At 40.9% G+C, this 21,578-nt stretch overlaps 1 protein-coding gene across 2 annotated transcripts in view; it reads left to right on the top strand.

Annotated features, from left to right (window-relative positions):
• pkn1b (protein kinase N1b) overlaps nucleotides 1–21,578 on the top strand; it is a 96,095-nt gene that overhangs the window by 13,042 nt on the left and 61,475 nt on the right. For both annotated transcript variants that reach the window (XM_034189772.1, XM_034189771.1), the window contains exons 2-3: nucleotides 11,740–12,040; nucleotides 12,834–12,979. In XM_034189772.1, the coding sequence (XP_034045663.1) occupies nucleotides 11,740–12,040; nucleotides 12,834–12,979 (447 nt within the window). The remainder of the gene's footprint in view (nucleotides 1–11,739; nucleotides 12,041–12,833; nucleotides 12,980–21,578) is intronic.

Raw genomic sequence — 21,578 nt, 5'->3', positions numbered from 1 at the left:
AGTTTCATTCATGAAGTCAGCGGTGTGTGTGCACATCTCTATGTGTGTGGCAGCACAGCGATAATAATCTCATTATTTTAAGGTGCAAATAAAAAAAAAAAACTCCTCAGTCTTGTCGAACAATTTTTAGTCACTAACGACAAGAATTTTAACTAGACATTGGTCTAGCAGTGGAAAATATCAACTAGACATAAGTGAAATTAATGATCTGTGTCATCGGGCGACACAGGTACGGCAGGAGACATACAGCTGTTTATCATCCAAATATCACGGTCAAAGTGACAACAATAACCAAAACCACTTACTTATGGAAGGAAATATTGTCTCCCTTGTTCCTCTGTTTGTGACTTTGCCAACATGCGCAGCTTTCCGGCATATTCCACGTTTCTTGCCGAAACTAAGTGAACTTCTATGCACGCAAATCACTAACTTACCCGGAATTAAAATGGCGATCACTCCTCCTTGTCGGCACACGGCTCAGCGCTACTGCGCGCTTTGCTGCCATCTACTGGAATAAAAGAGCATTACATCATCTGCCACACTATTACAGCACATACACCCGATAATGGTGATATTTGATAATTGCCCACGGCACTCCTGACGATCGATCACGGCACCCTAGGGTGCCGCGGCACCCCGGTTGAGAATCACTGATCTAATCTGTGAAGCTGGTTGGCTGGCTGTTGTGGTGAAAGACCCCGAGCATCCTGTCATTGCAGTGTGTGAAATGTGAAGAGATATAATGTCACAGGCTTGAATGAAAGCGAACATGAAGGACTTTAAGGCCTTCTTCAAAGGTGTGCATATGGAAGTATATGTAGAGTGGATATACTGTGTTGCTGTTGAGATCTTGTGATATTTATTTAACCCTCAAGTGACCAAGCTATTTTAGGGAATAATATGGTAGCATAATAATAGCATCAAATATAGAAAGTAAGAGTGTTCCATGATGCGTAACACAAAATGGCTGACGCACAAAATGTCCTTGTATTTGGTAAAACTGTCTGATCTTTTTACAACTGTCTAATTGATAAAACCATCTGATTTTACATATATATATGTATATGTATATGTTTAATTGATAAAACCAATCAGCATGATAGTAGAGAAGCTTGAATCTTCGACTGGACTGGGTTGCTTGACGCGAGGACGTTTCGCTTCTAATCGCAGAAGCTTCCTCAGCTAAAATTCTTGCTTTGGTAGTCTGACTTCTGTCTTGACTCTTGTAGAGAAGAATAACAGAAGCCAGCAAAAGCTGGAGTTTTAACCCTAACCAGACCCATACCAAGAGGCAGACTGCTATTGGCTAGTGACTAACAATTACTCTAATTAGCACCTGTTGTGCTCTAGTTAGCACCCTCCTAATGACAGGGCAGCTGTCCGTCCTAACGATGGGACTGACAACTCTCCTGAGCAAGAATTTTAGCTGAGGAAGCTTCTGCAATTTGAAGCGAAACAGCCTTGTGTCAAGCAACCCAGTCCAGTCGAAGATTCAAGCTTCTCTACTATGGAAACCACCTGGACAACTGAGAGCCTTTACAGAAACAATCAGCATGATGGAACACTCTGTTTTATTGCGTGACACTACACTACAAACATAAAGACACACTATAAAATTTTTACATAACAACCATGAACGCACCGCGAACAGACGGCCGCCTATTTTTACTACACTTTGAAGCCATCTCACATAGACACTGATTCAAGCCAGGTTAAGGACTGCCCATATGAGAGTGTCTTAGGCTGAAGGAACAAAAGGTAGTGAAGGAGAAAAATATGGGTTTTTTGTTCCAAGTGTTTTCATGAGACCGGTTCAAGATTCCTGTATCAGTGTAACAACTCTTTACAATACAACATCTAAACTGTGAAGTCCGTTTCCTGTCCAGTTCTTTGAAGATCACTCACCGTGATAAAAGAACCTAACAAGAATAACCAGTGACTAGCAACTATGCCGATACTTTAACACAAATTGCAATGAACCGATCAGTCATCCTTTGTGACAATCATGAGCTATTTTCATCCTCACTCTGGGCATCAAGAATCAGTCTCAATGGGACTTCCGGTAATGGCCGTGAACTAAACAGACATGCGTGACTTTGCTCTGATCATTTTGTATGAAATCCTGCTGCAAATTGATTTGCTAACATAACTGTGCACAGTTATATGAAGAGATAATGCCGACCAACCCAAAGATTACAAAAGAGAAGGGGAAAACTGTAACACAGTCAAAGCTTTCGGACTTTGGGAAACCTCCGGAGTCGAAAACTAGCAAGGATGCTACTAGCCAATTGGAGGAACAAGCTAATGCCTCCGAAGAGGCTAGCGCTATGCCCGAATCCAATGCTGAAGCCACTGCGGTTCGTGACAGTGAACTCAAACTCATTAAGAATGAAATCCTGAAAGCTGTGGGAGACCTAAAATCTGAGTTTAACGACAAACTGAATGGTATCTTTAAAGCGGCAGAGGACACCACGAAACAACTGGGTGACTGCACCAAGAGGATCAGTGAGGCGGAGGTGCGCGTTGCCACTGTGGAGGATGAGTGCAGCACACTCAAAGGCAAGGTGGAGAAGCTGGAAAAGAGAAACCAAGTCCTGGAAGAAAAGGTGATTGACAAGAAGACAAGATCACGCCTTTGCAATGCACGCCTGGTTTCTTTGCCAGAGGGGGCTGAGGGGCTGGATCCGTGTGCATTTCTCGAGAACTGGCTACCGGAGGCGCTGGATATGGTACCGCTACAAGAGCCCTTGGTACTGGAGAGAGCACACCGCATCAGACCAAAGCGAGGGACGGAGGACCCGCCAAGACCGCTAATAATGAAGTTTCTGATCTATAAACAAAAGGTTGCTGTGATGAACGCCGCAAGAAAGAAAACTGACTTTTTGTACAAGAATGTCAAAGTGCAGCTCTACAATGATTTTGCCACGGAGGTGCACAAACGGAGGCAGTTTGATTCGGTGCGTCAACAGCTACGGCAGATGGGACTGAGACATGGAATAAGACTGCCCGCTAAATTGCTGGTAACACACAAAGAACGTACTTTCACGTTTGACAATGCGTCACAGGTAGAAGAGTTCATTCATAGCATTGAGGGAGAAAGCTCTCACTAGATGAGTTAGGGTACAATGTGCTACATGTTTTGCAAAGTACTGTTCAAACTTCTGTTTTATTTGTTTATTCATTTTTTTTATGACGGTTTATGCCTAACTGACTAATTCATAAATGTTATATTTGGATTTTGGTAAGGCAAGATTGCACATTAATGTGTTATTATTTTATTTTGCATTGAATATGGTTAACTTTCTCTAATACTCAGATTTAATTTTATGAGGCCAGTTTTCTACAAAAGCAGAGATTCAATATTTATGTTAGAAAGAGCAGAGGAGCTCGTTTTTTTTCTTTGGTATTTTTATGTATTTTTACTTCAGAATTGTGATTAATGCCACAAAGTCAAGGGGATTGATCAAGTTTAAGATCTGTCCCAAAGACAAGGGAGTTACATAAGCAGGGGGAAGAACCACTTGACATGGGGATGGGGTTCGTTCTTACTATTAGAGTTCAGGGTGTTCATTGTATTTTTTTTTTTTAGTTTAGCAGTCAACCTTTTCATACAGTCAGCCATCAAAATTAAAATGTTTATGTTTGAATGTCACAAAAATTAAAACTAAAATGTATATCCTGGAATTGTAGAGGTTTACAGAAAATAAAGTTGAAACAAATAATGAACCAGCTAAAAGATTCTTGTGCAAAAATTATATTTTTACAGGAGACTCATACTATTAAGGAGGATCTCCTCAAAATAAGAAGGAGATGGCAGGGGGAGGTATATGCAGCATCTTTTAACTCACAAGCTAGGGGAGTCATGACTCTCATCCATAACTCAGTTCCATTTCAAGTATCTGGCGTAATTGAAGATAAATTTGGAAGGTATTTAACTGTCCAAGGTGCACTCCTTAAAACTAATTTAAATTTGGTGAATATATATGGTCCAAATACAGATGATCAAAAAATTTTTACTGATCTTTTTTTGACTCTTTCTAATCTTCCAGGGGCATATATAATTGCAGGCGATTGTAATTGCACCGTGGAACCAATTAAGGGCCGATCTACTGGTGTAGATAACACCCATAGTAAAAGTAGGATAACTTGTTGTATGGCTGGGGGGCCTGGCTGCCTTTTTGTTTCTGTCTTCTGTTTTTCCTTCCAGGTGGCTTGCATTTGGGACTGAGTGGCTGTGTTGCTGAGGTTATCAGGACCTCACCCTGATCACCTGCGGCTCGTCAGGACTCACAGCTGTGGTGCATCTATATGGATTGGAACATGGTGGCATTTAAGACTGGAGTATACAGTGTGTATTTGCCAGAGACTCGACCTTGTGACCAGACGGGTGAGATCGTCGTATCGGGAGCCATCTCATCATCAGTGGATGCAGAGAACGTCCAGGGTTTGATGCACGGTCTGTGAAAGAGGAGGGGGTGAGGTCTCACGCTCATCAGCACACTTCCTGAGGTACGTTAGATTTTGTGACTAACGTTTATACAGTCAGTAAATGTGGTGTCCCTCACACCTTATTATATTGAGCTGTACGTTAGTCATGTATCGGCTTCCACTGCAGTGGAGTTTTGTGAACTGGATGTTCCATGCCTGCAGGTTGGGAAGCTGATTAGTAATTAAGCCAGGAAGTGTTTGCTGTTTATGTACACCTTTGAGTGGTCTCTCTGTGTGTAGAGTGTGGACTCACATAATGGTTCCTTCTTTCACAGACTCGGTTTGTTGCGGCCACCTGGGGGGTGTCGGCGGGGTCCTTGGGTCCGAACGGCTTCTGGCTCCGGACCGTTAGCGCTGCTGGGAGCGCACTGTATCACCACCACGCCAGACCGCACACTCTTTTGTTGTTTTGTATCACATCACTGTTATGTATTAAATTCAGTTAGCCTTTGTACCGTGCTCTGCTTATTTCATACTGGGTCCTTCAAACGCTGGTCGGTTCTCCGAGCTGCGTCCGACACATAACATAACTATCAAAAATGTTATGAATGAGCTAAATTTAATTGACATATGGAGGCATTTAAAACCCAATGATAGTCTTTTCTTGCTATTCTGGGACACACTGAACCTTTTCTCGTATTGATTACTTTTTAATTTCAGCTTCCCTACTGTCAAAAATTGAGGATTGCTTCTACGACAGTATATTATTGTCAGATTATGGACCATGTGGAGTTATTTTAATAGATGATTCTCTTGTTAAAGATCCACCAAGATGGAGTCTAAGACAAAAATTGTTGTTGGATGATGATTTTCTCCAGTATATTGACAAGATAATCGAAAACTACTTTGAAGATAACACATCTGAAACAAATGCTGTAATAAAGTGGGAGGCATTTAAAGCCGTGTTGAGAGGTCATATAATTAGTTACACCTCGTCTAAATCTAAAGAATTTCGGGAAAAGAGATTGATTCTTGAGACCAAAATAAAAATACTTGAAAACTAATTAATAAATAATAATAACACTAATGCTGAAAAAGAACTACTAACACTAAAAGCAGAATATAAAAAACTATCTGCTGATAGAGCAGCTTCTGATATTATCAGGCTTAATCAGACATTTTATGAACAGGGGGAAAAAAACAGAGTCATTGTTGGCATGGCAAATCAAACAATTAGAGACAAGGAAAGCAATCACTTCTATTATTAAGAATAACGGCGTAACTTTGATTGGTCCTATAGAAATAAACCAAGAGTTCAGAGAATTCTATAAAAAATTATATACTTCAGAGAAAAGCTCTAATTATAAAAATGTGTTTTTAGACACTTTGGAAATTCCTCAAATCCCAAAGGATTTAATTGAAAGGCTCGAAGCCAGTTTGGATGAAAAAGAAATTAGTAAGGCCATTGATGGTATGAGGGCAGGAAAAACTCCTGGGCCTGATGGAGTTCCAATAGACTTTTATAAAAAATTCAAGTCAAAATTACTCAAACCTCTGCTGGATATGTTTTTGGAAGCATTCCAATACGGAAGTCTACCAAAATGAATGACAGCAGCACTAATAACCTTACTACCCAAACCTGGTAAACCAAACAGTTGTTGTGGAAATATGAGACCAATAAGTCTCCTAAATGCAGATTTAAAAATTTTATGTAAAATTCTAGCAATGCGACTCCAAGAAACATTACCTTATGTTATACATAGGGATCAAAATGGATTTCTCTTGGGACGACAGGGGTTTCATAATGTTAGGAGGGTTCTTAATATTATTCAAGGTTTGGACAGTACTGTAGATAGTAAGTCCCTTCGGCTGCTCCCTTGTTTGTACTCGGGGTCGCCACAGCAAATCCAAGGTGGATCTGCATGTTGATTTGGCACAGGTTTTACGCCGGATGCCCTTCCTGACGCAACTCCACATTACATGGAGAAATGTGGCAGGGGTGGGATTTGAACCCAGAACCTTCCGAACTGAAACCAAGGGCATTAACCACTTGGCCACCACCCCTGCTGGACAGTACTGTAGATAAGGCCCTTTTATCTTTAGATGCCGAAAAGGCCTTTGATAAGGCTGAGTGGCCTTATCTGTTTAGTGTTTTGGGACGATTCGGCTATGGAAATAATTTTCTAAAATGGGTTCGATTGCTGTATTTAAATTCTACTGCAGAAATACTAACAAATAAAAATATTTCACAGCCAATTGAAATAAAGAGGGGATGTAGACAGGGCTGCCACCTCTGTCACCTCTCTTTTTCACATTGGCAATAGAACCTTTAGCCATTGCCATTAGAAAACATCCTGACATATGTGGAATACCTGTACACCAAACTGAACATAAAATAGCATTATATGCAGATGACATTATCCTTTTTATTTCAAACATTAGTAGAACAATTCCAACAATCCTAAAATTGATAAGAGCCTTTAGTTTGGCTTCAGGTTATACCATTAATAAGAGCAAATCCTCCATCTTATTACTTGATGAAAAAGATGCCAGTAATCCTGACTCACAGGTTTTGTCCTTTAAAGTGGTTGATAACTTCACATATTTAGGTATGGTTGGTGTGGTATATCAAGATGCTGTTTAAACAGTGTGATTAGTTTTGAGCAAGCATACAGTTTACATGCTGACTGCAGGTATATACACCAAAGCCGTTGTCTGTGAACTGAATGTTCATTTCTCTACCATAAACTGCCTCCAGTGTTGCTCATATCTGCAAACCATGTCACCACGTCACTCAGGGCTGCCACACTCAGCTTCTTCACGTAATAAACATATTTTTTTCAAGATCAACTGCATGTTTTTGAGTGACTATTTAGTCATCATCTTGATATGCCACACCTTCGTTAAGTAAATCTGAAGTGCTCATAAACATGGATTTCTACAAATTTGTGAACATAATTTGACAAAATAAACCTTGTTTACTTATAGCTTAAGTCTGCATTTATATTTTTGTTGAGTATCGAACAATTTACTTCAAGTTGAATTTTGTTGTGTGTTTTATGCCTCTATCTGCGTTTTGTGCACAGTTTTATATCAACACTCAAACTCTACATTTTTCTGCACACTCTGGGTATACAGTAGTGTTCAGAATAATAGTAGTGCTATGTGACTAAAAAGACTAATCCAGGTTTTGAGTATATTTCTTATTGTTACACGGGAAACAAGGTACCAGTAGATTCAGTAGATTCTCACAAATCCAACATTTTCCTCAGGCTTTCAAAGAGAAAAGCATGTTCAACAGGTGCTGGCACACCTGTTTGTTCCACAACACTGACGAACTCACTGACCGAATGCCACACTACTATTGTTGTGAACACCCCCTTTTCTACTTTTTTTGTACTAATAGCCCAATTTCATAGCCTTAAGAGTGTGCATATCATGAATGCTTGGTCTTGTTGGATTTGTGAGAATCTACTGAATCTACTGGTACCGTATTTCCCATGTAACAATAAGAAATATACTCAAAACCTGGATTAATCTTTTTAGTCACATAGCACTACTATTATTCTGAACACTACTGTATATGTATGTTTACAGTGCATCCTGAAGCAGACCAGACTCTGTTTGATTTTAGTCTCTATTATTGCTGTTCTAATCTGCTGTAATCTGGTTAGTGTTGATCAGTAGGAGAGCTGATGTGAGCACTCGGGCCATTTCATACTTTAGCGCTGCCTTGGTATTCACACTGCTTCGCTGTGTCAGACTTGCAGGTTTGAGGCATTAACGATTTACTCAGAATTTCTGTTTTGTTTTTTCCCTTCATTACACCCACACGATCGGCTTTACTTTGAACTGCGGTGGCTGTGACTGTTACCAGTTTGTCTGTTAACCTGATTTTACCAATTTGAACAAGGAGATTTCACAGTTTCTTTTTCAACTAAACTTATGTTCTTCACATACAGTATGATACACACTTTTGCTTTCATTTCATGAATCTGGTATTTTGTGTATGTCAAACATTTGTCTCATTGTCAACTTGTCTCTGATGTAAAAAGATTTGTAGCATTCTGTAATTTTTGCAGTATTCATAAAATAATAACTTCTCTTTGTGATTTTGAGTAATTATACGAGACACCAATCATTAAGTATTACAGAGCAGGTAGCTCAGAGGGATAAGGAGTTAGGCTGCCAATATATAGATCTAGGATAGATTTCCAGTCACGCTACCTGTCTGTGTCCTTGGACAAGACACATCATCTGCATTGTCCCAGTCCACCCAGTTGTTAATATTCACCGGCCTTGTCTTGGGAAGTAACCTGTGTCGGACTGGCTTCCAGAGGGAGTTGTAGGCTCTCATCCACTTCACACTGTGGAACCTTGCAATAAGCACCAGTATCATTGGGCCTCAGTGCTTATGTAGGACTTTTTCTTCCACCAACTTGACTTTGTGCTGCCTGTATTATTGTGCATCCATGCAAAATTTCACATATTACAAAAGAGATGAATGAAGCAGGAGTGGTGGCCAAGTGGTTAAGTGCGCTTGTTTCTAGTGTGGAAGGTTCCTTGTTCAAGTTTACGTCTGCCCATTCTCCATGTAACGTGCAGTTGTATCAGGAAGGGCATCTGACATAAAACATGTGCCGAATCAACATGCAGATCTACCTTGAATCTGATCTGCTGTGACGACCCCAAGTGAAACAAGGAGGACGTCAAAGCAGTGGTGGGCACAGCTAAGCAAAACGTTAGCTTCGATAACCACTAGTCGGCTAACTGAAAAGTTATCTTTTATAACCACCAAATAATTTACCGGGAGCTACAGCTAACCGATAACTTTCACTATTATTTCAGTACACTCAGTACTTCAGTACGCTGTCAGCTACCGACAAGCCGATTTTGAGTTTAAACACCACCAGCGCTTCTGATAGAATCAAAGGTGATCACAAACCCAAACAAAACCAATGAGCCAGTGCTTCTGTCTTTGTGCACCGTGCTCACTGCTGTAAGGGAAGCATCATTTACTGTAACAGCATACAGTGATCCAGCCATGAGGCAGACGTCTTGCAAAGGAAACCAGTTTTGACTTATGGTTTTGATTTATAAACCAAATTAATCCAGATAGTTTAATTACATTAATGTCAAGTCTGTCATTTGTACAAAGTGAAAATATAACACATATCTGTTAATTTTAAAATAATGTACTAAATCTGAGGTTTTGAATATATTAACACACACAGATGCCAAACTGCATTTTGGGTAAACTGAGCCTCAATTTCAACTCAGTTTATTCACTTTATATAGCGCCAAATCACAACAGAGTCGCCTTAAGGTGCTTCACACAAAACAATTCAGAAAACAAAATAAAATGAATTAAAAGATTACAAAACATAGTAAAAGAGTAAAAAAGTAAAAAGCATAGTAACATAATATGCCAGTAATATACCATCCAGTAGATGGGTCAAAATGCATAGAACACTGCCATCTACTGGATGACAGTGTGAATGACGCCTAGTTATATCACATGGTTGTTGCTGCCTGGCTAAATTAAAACTTAAACAGAATTTTCAGTTTTGCAAATGCCTTTTTTAACAAATGAACAAAATGACATATTTTACAAATACACATTTATTTGTAAAAACCAACACACATGTTAAATGAATCAACCAATCTGTGATTGCAGGCTCAGTTTACCCATAATGAAGTTTGGCATCTGTGTGTGTTAATATGTTCAAAACTTCAGAATTAGTGCATAATTTTAAAATTAAAATATATGTGTTATATGTTCACTTTGTACAAATGACAGCGTTTACATTAATGTCGCTAAACTATCCTGATTAATTTGGTCTATAAATCAAAACCATAAGTCAAACCTGCTTTCCTTTTGAGGACTTCGGCCTCACAGCTGGAACACTGTATGCTGTAAAGGGTAATGACTTTTTTTTTTTTTTTTTGGTAGCAGCCTGGTGGCCAGGCCCCTTCTGCTGGGGTAGAGTTGAGCTCAGCTCCTCTTAAGTGCCACACTGCTGCAAAATACATAGCAGACAAGAGCCAACAGGGTTTATAAATGTTTTTCACCGTTACTATGTAAAAAAAAAAAAACATTAGCGATCTAAAAGTTACCGGAACTAAATTTATCGGAAGCTATCTGCTGATGGTTTTTGAAGTTATCTGAAAAGCTAATCCGCTAACAAAAAGTTAGCTTTGACAATTAGCGGATTTGCAGAACTGTGCCCACCACTGAGCCAAAGGGACGTAGAAAAAAATAAATAAAATCTCACTTTGGGTTAGCTGGAACCAGTGACGCACACACTTGACTTCACAGTTAGCTTTGAAAGCCACTAATCCACTAACTGAAAAGGTGACTGTGATACTGAATAAATCACTAAAAAGCTTAGCCAAAAGTACCAGTTACTGCTAACCTCTAAGTTTTCTTGTATCGGATTGTATCTCCTTGAGGTGATGCTTGTTGCCTTTGCACGATGTGCTAATATTGACTATTGGATTCATGTATGAGCTCCAACAGGAATTAACAGGTTTACAGACATGCTTGGCTGTAAACCAAGTCTTAAACTGGGAACCTTCTATTTTTTGGAAGCAAGTGCACTTACCATTTGACCACAATGGCCAAGTGGTCACTCTGGCACTTTTAGCTGACTTTACGTTAGCAGAACTAAATTGACACACACTCACACACTCATCTTCAACCGCTTCGTCCACTTAAGGGTCGCAGGGGCTGGAGCCTATCCCAGCAGTCACAGAGCGTGAGGCGGGGTACACCCAGGGCAGGATGCCAGTCTGTCAGAGGGCCAAGAACTAAATTCATTGGAAGTTAATTTGTCCGCTAATGGTTTTTAAAGTGAAAGGTAAGTTAAATCTAATGGACTGCATTTTTATCACACTTTTCCATCTGAATCAGAAGCTCAAAGCCCTTCACAGTCAGACTAGTGTCAGTGTGCTGCCATGCAAAGCGCTCAACTGTACACCAGCAGCAACTTGGGGATTAAGGACCTTCCACAGGATCTTTAGTGATTTTCAGTTCTGATAGTTTGAACCAAAGATCCTCTGGACTCAATCCCACCACTTTAACCACTAAACCATCTCCTCTCTCAGTTAACTTTGCCAGTTAGTTGTAGCTGATTAGCTGACCTGTGTCCACCACAGGCTGAAACCACATTGGTGTCATTCTTGAAAAGTGACATAATGAATTGATTAGTAATACAGGAGAAATGTATTTTTCTGGGTATCAGTCAGTCGATTGTGGACTAGTTGTTTCAGCACTACATCTCATCATCATCTCCTTTATGTTTCTTTCAGAGTGATCCAGGCGGGCTGTCGGTGCTCCAGCAGCTTGGTTTGGACCAAAACTCTGACTTTTCAGACTGCAGCGTGCAGCAGCGCCTGGATGAGCATCGAGAGAGGATCCGCAGAGAAATTCGCAAAGAACTAAAGATCAAGGAGGGAGCAGAGAACCTGCGTAGAGCCACCACCGACAAGAGGAATGCTCAGCAGGTGGACTCACAACTCCGCAGCTCTAAGCGCAAGGTGGAGTCACTCCAAGCTCAGCTGCAGGAGCTGGACGCACACATTGTGGTCAAGGGTCATGAGGACGACAAAGGTACAGTATCTGCCAGGGGGAAGTGCTTCAGGAGTCAGGAGCTTGTGTGTAGGTACTCCTGTGTGATGTGGCAATTATAAGATCAGGAGTCAGGAGCTTGTGTGTAGGTACTCCTGTGTGATGTGGCAATTATAAGATTCATTATTTTATCATCAGATGCACAACTGTAATACCACATGATAGAAACTGATTTATATAAAGTTTATTGTGATGTATCACAATAAAGGTTTTGGGTTTACATTATTTGTGGCAATTTTGAAGATGACAGATTACATTTCATTAGTGTATTTAGTTTTGCACAATTACTTCCTCTTTTAAGTGAAAAAAATCTCTGAAAAAAAAATCTGACATTTCACGCTCTTTACAATATTAAAGTTTGATTTGAATTGCAAATGCATTCAACAGTCAACTGTCAGTTCTTTGATGTTGAAGTTTCTCAATGCACCAGTGTGGCAAAATGCAGCTGTTTTTTTTTTTTTTTTTGCAGCTGAATTGCCCCACATTTCCATGATATTGACAACAAAGGTGATTGTAATGATAATTTCTTTAGAAACTAATTTTCATGTTGTAATGACATAAATCTTGTAGGACCCTGAAAGGCATAAAACTACTGTAACTGTATGTTAGGAAAATCATTAGCATTGGTGTACATAATGGACTAAAAGGTGGAAATTTCTCATATAGGTTTAACTTTAGGTGTTAGCAGAGGTCAGCCTTACTTGCTTATTAACATGTAAAGACACTGTTATGCATTACTTTGACCTTTAACCTGCCAACCTCTGTTCTTTCCAAGATGCCCCCAGATCTACAGGGTCAGTCAGTCAGACATCAGCCAATCAGCATCGCATCGCAGCTTTGGAACGCCAGCTCAATATTGAGCTGAAGGTCAAGCAAGGAGCAGAAAACATGATTCCCATCTATGCCAATGGAGCAACGAAGGTACTGACTTCCATACTGTCTACACTTCACTGTCCAGTTCAACAGCTAGCAAAAACCCACCCCACAGGTGGGCTGTGTGTGCATGTACGAGGTCTGTTAGAAAAGTATCCAACCTTTTTTTTTTTTTTTTAAACCTGATGGATTTGAATCAAGCATGCTTGCATGAGCCAACCTTGAACCTTTGTGCGCATGCGTGAATTTTTTCACGCCTGTCGTGAGGTGGTGTGTAGTGCTCTTGGAGGTTTTTCATTGCAAGGAAAATGACGGAATGACTGGAGCAGTGTTACTGCTTCAAATTTTGCCAGAAACTGGGCGACAGCCAGGTGGAAACCATTCGGAAGATTCAGACGGCTTTCTGTGGCTTTTCAGTCGTGTGACTATCCGAGAAATTGTGGAAGAGGTGGGCATCATTTTTCGGAGTCCAGCATGCCCTGTAAGACTTCAACACGAAGTTGCTTTTGCTCCGCCGTCAGCAGCTTCTGCACAAATTTCACCGCCACTCTTTTCATGGCCAAATCTTCTGTCACAATGGAATGTGCCGAAAAAGTGCTGATGTCCACCTCTTCCGCAATTTCTCGGATAGTCACACGACGGTCCCACATCACCACAGCATTCACTTTGGAAATGATCTGGTCATTTCAGCATGTTGATGGCTGACCGGAGCATGGCGCGCTCTCCACTGTTGTGCGGGCGCCTTTAAACCGTCTATGGGCATCTGTGTGATGCCCATAGCATCATCACCAAAAGCCATCTGAATCTTCCGAATGGTTTCCACCTGGCTGTCACCCAGTTTCTGGCAAAATTTGATGCAGTAGCGCTGCTCCAGTCGTTCCGTCATTTTCCTTGCAATGAAAAACCACCGAGAGCACGACACACGACCTCACACAAAGGCTGCTTGCCAGCAACTAACGCAATCGACAGGCGTGAAAAAATTCACACATGCGCACAAAGGTTCAAGGTTGGCTCATGCAAGCACACTTGATTCAAATCCATCAGGTTTTTGAAAAAAAAAATAAGGTCCGATACTTTTCTAACAGACCTCGTATGTGCCAGTCTTTCTCTGTTTGGCATGATTTTAACCCACAGTGATAACATTGGGTACTGACTTGCTAAAAGTTAAACATCCTGGTAATTGGTCAAGCTCAGGCTCTTCCCGATGTCGAAGTTCACAATTCTTGGCCATTTTGTGAGACCTTTTTCACTTTTGTTGATGTCGTGGTATGTACTTGGTCATTCGCAACTACTTTTGATTTACCTGTAGCCACTTGTGATGCATCTTGGGAAATTTCCACCCGCAGTGTAGTATGAGTCTGTTATGACCTGTTGCAGGCTTAGTACGAGCTACACGATTTTTACTATTTGTTATGACAACAGCAAAACATTGACATATTTGTGAACTTTTCAAAGTTACTCATGGTCACTTAACACAACATACACTCAACAAAAATATAAATGCAACACTTTTGGTTTTGCTCCCATTTTGTATGAGATGAACTCAAAGATCTAAAACTTCTTCCACATACACAATATCACCATTTCCCTCAAATATTGTTCACAAACCAGTCTAAATCTGTGCTAGTGAGCACTTCTCCTTTGCTGAGATAATCCATCCCACCTCACAGGTGTGCCATATCAAGATGCTGATTAGACACCATGATTAGTGCACAGGTGTGCCTTAGACTGCCCCCAATAAAAGGCCACTCTGAAAGGTGCAATTTTATCACACAGCACAATGCCACAGATGTCGCAAGATTTGAGGGAGCGTGCAATTGGCATGCTGACAGCAGGAATGTCAACCAGACCTGTTGCTCGTGTATTGAATGTTCATTTCTCTACCATAAGCCGTCTCCAAAGGCGTTTCAGAGAATTTGGCAGTACATCCAACCAGCCTCACAACCGCAGACCACGTGTAACCACACCAGCCCAGGACCTCCACATCCAGCATGTTCACCTCCAAGATCGTCTGAGACCAGCCACTCGGACAGCTGCTGAAACAATCGGTTTGCATAACCAAAGAATTTCTGCACAAACTGTCAGAAACCGTCTCAGGGAAGCTCATCTGCATGCTCGTCGTCCTCATCGGGGTCTCGACCTGACTCCAGTTCATCGTCGTAACCGACTTGAGTGGGCAAATGCTCACATTTGCTGGCGTTTGGCACGTTGGAGAGGTGTTCTCTTCACGGATGATGCGAAGGAGATGTGTTGCACTGCATGAGGCAAATGGTGGTCCCACCAGATACTGACTGGTATCCCCCCCCAATAAAACAAAACTGCACCTTTCAGAGTGGCCTTTTATTGTGGACAGTCTAAGGCACACCTGTGCACTAATCATGGTGTCTAATCAGCATCTTGATATGGCACACCTGTGAGGTGGGATGGATTATCTCAGCAAAGGAGAAGTGCTCACTAGCACAGATTTCGACTGGTTTGTGAACAATATTTGAGGGAAATGGTGATATTGTGTATGTGGAAAAAGTTTTAGACCTTTGAGTTCATCTCATACAAAATGGGAGCAAAACCAAAAGTGTTGCGTTTATATTTTTGTTGAGTATATATTCCTGGTAAAAAATGATTGCCTCTCTTGAATTTCAAGTGCATAAGGCAGAATAGCTGTATAAATTCATGTAACTAAACAAATGCCATGTATCCAGAATATTTAATAAAATATTGAAGTTAACTGAACAAATGAAAAAACTAAAAACAATTTGTATAACAGTGAATAATACAAACCCAAATTATATACTGAGCACAAGCATTGTCTTATACCCCAAGCACAATTATTGGCATCATTGCTAACGTGATTGCAGTACCTTTGGCAAAAATGACAGCATCAGAAAATGTTTCTTGAAGCTTCTTGCACTTATCTGGTACTTTTTTCCTCTCTTCCATTGCTGTGGTTTCCATCTCTTAGGACAAAATTCAAATACACCTTTTAGTGCAGTGGAGCCCAGAGTAGTACCATCTCTGTGCACCCACCAACTCCTGGCTTGTTTAAGAATCCATCCTTTCCTTAATGGCCATTTTTGTGCTGTTGAATGTGTTCTTTAAGTTGTTCTTCTGCTGAAAGACTCAATACATTCACCTCAAACCTATAGTGTGCTAACACTGGGCAACACATTTCAATCTACGATGCTTTGGTAATCTTCTGATTTAATCATTTATTTGGTACATTCAGTGCCTCCAGTAAAAGAGGCAGCAAAGCAGTTTCACAGCCTGGTTGTATCTCCACCAGGTTTTACTGCAGAGAAGATGACATTTTTTTTTATAGCCATCATTTTGCTGCCTATCAGCAAACTGATGTGCTGTATTCCCAGAAAGCTGTAATTTGGTCCATAGAATATTATCCCAGAAAGACTATGGTTTGGCTGTGAAAGTTTTTGCAAACATTAGGGCCACTTTGGACGTGGCCGCGTCCAAATCAATACTAATCGTTATCGTTATCGAGAATTTTGGCTCTCTGTTGGGACTGTTTACACAGAGACTGCTACCTGCTGCTTTGGACTTTGAACTAATAGTCTTTTTCAAGACTTTTTTACTTTTTTACCTTTTTATTTTTTATTTTTTTTACTTTTTTACTTGACTCTACTGGTGGTCGGCTCTCACTGCGGTATTGTATCACTTCTTGTTCCGGAGCACAGCGGTGTTTTTCTGTATCTGTTAGCTGTTTGATCTGCGCAGTTAGATTGATCTAGTTATCTAGATTACGATTTGTTTCCCAGTGTAATCTTTACGTGCCTTAACTAAAGCACTCCTTCTGCTGAATCACCTCTAAATTATTTACACATTATTCGCTTTGCGTGTTTTTAGGAATCCGCTAGCTTAGCGTAGCTACTAGCTCTTAGCCGATTTAGCATGGCGGCTTCTCCTGTCTCTCCCGCACTTTTCTGCTCTGGGTGTGAAATGTTTAGTTATTCCTCGGCCTCCTTTAGCAGTAATGGTACTTGTAATAAGTGTAGCTTATTCGTAGCTTTGGAGGCCAGGCTGGGCGAATTGGAGACTCGGCTCCGCACCGTGGAAAATTCTACAGCTAGCAAGGCCCCTGTAGTCGGTGCGGACCAAGGTAGCTTAGCCGCCGTTAGTTCCCCCCTGGCAGATCCCGAGCAGCCGGGAAAGCAGGCCGACTGGGTGACTGTGAGGAGGAAGCGTAGCCCTAAACAGAAGCCCCGTGTACACCGCCAACCCGTTCACATCTTTAACCGTTTTTCCCCACTCGACGATACACCCGCCGAGGATCAAACTCTGGTTATTGGCGACTCTGTTTTGAGAAATGTGAAGTTAGCGACACCAGCAACCATAGTCAATTGTCTTCCGGGGGCCAGAGCAGGCGACATTGAAGGAAATTTGAAACTGCTGGCTAAGGCTAAGCGTAAATTTGGTAAGATTGTAATTCACGTCGGCAGTAATGACACCCGGTTACGCCAATCGGAGGTCACTAAAATTAACATTGAATCGGTGTGTAACTTTGCAAAAACAATGTCGGACTCTGTAGTTTTCTCTGGGCCCCTCCCCAATCAGACCGGGAGTGACATGTTTAGCCGCATGTTCTCCTTGAATTGCTGGCTGTCTGAGTGGTGTCCAAAAAATGAGGTGGGCTTCATAGATAATTGGCAAAGCTTCTGGGGAAAACCTGGTCTTGTTAGGAGAGACGGCAGCCATCCCACTTTGGATGGAGCAGCTCTCATTTCTAGAAATCTGGCCAATTTTCTTAAATCCTCCAAACCGTGACTATCCAGGGTTGGGACCAGGAAGCAGAGTTGTAGTCTTACACACCTCTCTGCAGCTTCTCTCCCCCTGCCATCCCCTCATTACCCCATCCCCGTAGAGACGGTGCCTGCTCCCAGACTACCAATAACCAGCAAAAATCTATTTAAGCATAAAAATTCAAAAAGAAAAAATAATATAGCACCTTCAACTGCACCACAGACTAAAACAGTTAAATGTGGTCTATTAAACATTAGGTCTCTCTCTTCTAAGTCCCTGTTGGTAAATGATATAATAATTGATCAACATATTGATTTATTCTGCCTAACAGAAACCTGGTTACAGCAGGATGAATATGTTAGTTTAAATGAGTCAACACCCCCGAGTCACACTAACTGTCAGAATGCTCGTAGCACGGGCCGGGGTGGAGGATTAGCAGCAATCTTCCATTCCAGCTTATTAATTAATCGAAAACCCAGACAGAACTTTAATTCATTTGAAAGCTTGACTCTTAGTCTTGTCCATCCAAATTGGAAGTCCCAAAAACCAGTTTTATTTGTTATTATCTATCGTCCACCTGGTCGTTACTGTGAGTTTCTCTGTGAATTTTCAGACCTTTTGTCTGACTTAGTGCTTAGCTCAGATAAGATAATTATAGTGGGCGATTTTAACATCCACACAGATGCTGAGAATGACAGCCTCAACACTGCATTTAATCTATTATTAGACTCTATTGGCTTTGCTCAAAAAGTAAATGAGCCCACCCACCACTTTAATCATATCTTAGATCTTGTTCTGACTTATGGTATGGAAATAGAAGACTTAACAGTATTCCCTGATAACTCCCTTCTGTCTGATCATTTCTTAATAACATTTACATTTACTCTGATGGACTACCCAGCAGTGGGGAATAAGTTTCATTACACTAGAAGTCTTTCAGAAAGCGCTGTAACTAGGTTTAAGGATATGATTCCTTCTTTATGTTCTCTAATGCCATATACCAACACAGTGCAGAGTAGCTACCTAAACTCTGTAAGGGAGATAGAGTATCTCGTCAATAGTTTTACATCCTCATTGAAGACAACTTTGGATGCTGTAGCTCCTCTGAAAAAGAGAGCTTTAAATCAGAAGTGTCTGACTCCGTGGTATAACTCACAAACTCGTAGCTTAAAGCAGATAACCCGTAAGTTGGAGAGGAAATGGCGTCTCACTAATTTAGAAGATCTTCACTTAGCCTGGAAAAAGAGTCTGTTGCTCTATAAAAAAGCCCTTCGTAAAGCTAGGACATCTTTCTACTCATCACTAATTGAAGAAAATAAGAACAACCCCAGGTTTCTTTTCAGCACTGTAGCCAGGCTGACAAAGAGTCAGAGCTCTATTGAGCTGAGTATTCCATTAACTTTAACTAGTAATGACTTCATGACTTTCTTTGCTAACAAAATTTTAACTATTAGAGAAAAAATTACTCATAACCATCCCAAAGACGTATCGTTATCTTTGGCTGCTTTCAGTGATGCCGGTATTTGGTTAGACTCTTTCTCTCCGATTGTTCTGTCTGAGTTATTCTCATTAGTTACTTCATCCAAACCATCAACATGTTTATTAGACCCCATTCCTACCAGGCTGCTCAAGGAAGCCCTACCATTATTTAATGCTTCGATCTTAAATATGATCAATCTATCTTTGTTAGTTGGCTATGTACCACAGGCTTTTAAGGTGGCAGTAATTAAACCATTACTTAAAAAGCCATCACTTGACCCAGCTATCTTAGCTAATTATAGGCCAATCTCCAACCTTCCTTTTCTCTCAAAAATTCTTGAAAGGGTAGTTGTAAAACAGCTAACTGATCATCTGCAGAGGAATGGTCTATTTGAAGAGTTTCAGTCAGGTTTTAGAATTCATCATAGTACAGAAACAGCATTAGTGAAGGTTACAAATGATCTTCTTATGGCCTCGGACAGTGGACTCATCTCTGTGCTTGTTCTGTTAGATCTCAGTGCTGCTTTTGATACTGTTGACCATAAAATTTTATTACAGAGATTAGAGCATGCCATAGGTATTAAAGGCACTGCGCTGCGGTGGTTTGAATCATATTTGTCTAATAGATTACAATTTGTTCATGTAAATGGGGAATCTTCTTCACAGACTAAAGTTAATTATGGAGTTCCACAAGGTTCTGTGCTAGGACCAATTTTATTCACTTTATACATGCTTCCCTTAGGCAGTATTATTAGACGGTATTGCTTAAATTTTCATTGTTACGCAGATGATACCCAGCTTTATCTATCCATGAAGCCAGAGGACACACACCAATTAGCTAAACTGCAGGATTGTCTTACAGACATAAAGACATGGATGACCTCTAATTTCCTGCTTTTAAACTCAGATAAAACTGAAGTTATTGTACTTGGCCCCACAAATCTTAGAAACATGGTGTCTAACCAGATCCTTACTCTGGATGGCATTACCCTGACCTCTAGTAATACTGTGAGAAATCTTGGAGTCATTTTTGATCAGGATATGTCATTCAAAGTGCATATTAAACAAATATGTAGGACTGCTTTTTTGCATTTACGCAATATCTCTAAAATCAGAAAGGTCTTGTCTCAGAGTGATGCTGAAAAACTAATTCATGCATTTATTTCCTCTAGGCTGGACTATTGTAATTCATTATTATCAGGTTGTCCTAAAAGTTCCCTAAAAAGCCTTCAGTTAATTCAAAATGCTGCAGCTAGAGTACTGACGGGGACTAGAAGGAGAGAGCATATCTCACCCATATTGGCCTCTCTTCATTGGCTTCCTGTTAATTCTAGAATAGAATTTAAAATTCTTCTTCTTACTTATAAGGTTTTGAATAATCAGGTCCCATCTTATCTTAGGGACCTCGTAGTACCATATTACCCCAATAGAGCGCTTCGCTCTCAGACTGCAGGCTTACTTGTAGTTCCTAGGGTTTGTAAGAGTAGAATGGGAGGCAGAGCCTTCAGCTTTCAGGCTCCTCTCCTGTGGAACCAGCTCCCAATTCAGATCAGGGAGACAGACACCCTCTCTACTTTTAAGATTAGGCTTAAAACTTTCCTTTTTGCTAAAGCTTATAGTTAGGGCTGGATCAGGTGACCCTGAACCATCCCTTAGTTATGCTGCTATAGACGTAGACTGCTGGGGGGTTCCCATGATGCACTGTTTCTTTTTCTTTTTGCTCTGTATGCACCACTCTGCATTTAATCATTAGTGATCGATCTCTGCTCCCCTCCACAGCATGTCTTTTTCCTGGTTCTCTCCCTCAGCCCCAACCAGTCCCAGCAGAAGACTGCCCCTCCCTGAGCCTGGTTCTGCTGGAGGTTTCTTCCTGTTAAAAGGGAGTTTTTCCTTCCCACTGTAGCCAAGTGCTTGCTCACAGGGGGTCGTTTTGACCGTTGGGGTTTTACATAATTATTGTATGGCCTTGCCTTACAATATAAAGCGCCTTGGGGCAACTGTTTGTTGTGATTTGGCGCTATATAAAAAAATTGATTGAATTGATTGATTGACTTCACACATAGTACGAATAAGTACAAATCAGGGCGAATCACAGCGGAACAGCTCATACGAGCAAACCGTGAAAACATTGAGCCGAAGGCCAGGTGTGAACGATGCCGCTGCGACGGTTTCATGCACTCGGGAACACAGTGCGAGCAGCTGCAGTATGTGTAACCACATCACACAGCTGCTGTGAAAATAAAAAAAAATACATGCCACCCACGGGATTCAAACCTGCAATTTCCAAAAGCTCTGATTGCCAGCCAGAAACTTTACCTGAGCTGCCATCCCTGTCCTGTAAAAATGTGCAGGAAAATGCCTGATATCAAGAAGGACATGGACGTATTAAAAAAAAAAAAACACACACCATATAAAAACA

The sequence above is a fragment of the Thalassophryne amazonica genome, chromosome 16 (genome assembly GCF_902500255.1).
Source record: "Thalassophryne amazonica chromosome 16, fThaAma1.1, whole genome shotgun sequence".
Lineage (NCBI taxonomy): Eukaryota > Metazoa > Chordata > Actinopteri > Batrachoidiformes > Batrachoididae > Thalassophryne > Thalassophryne amazonica.
This window is presented reverse-complemented; position numbering and strand designations above follow the sequence as displayed.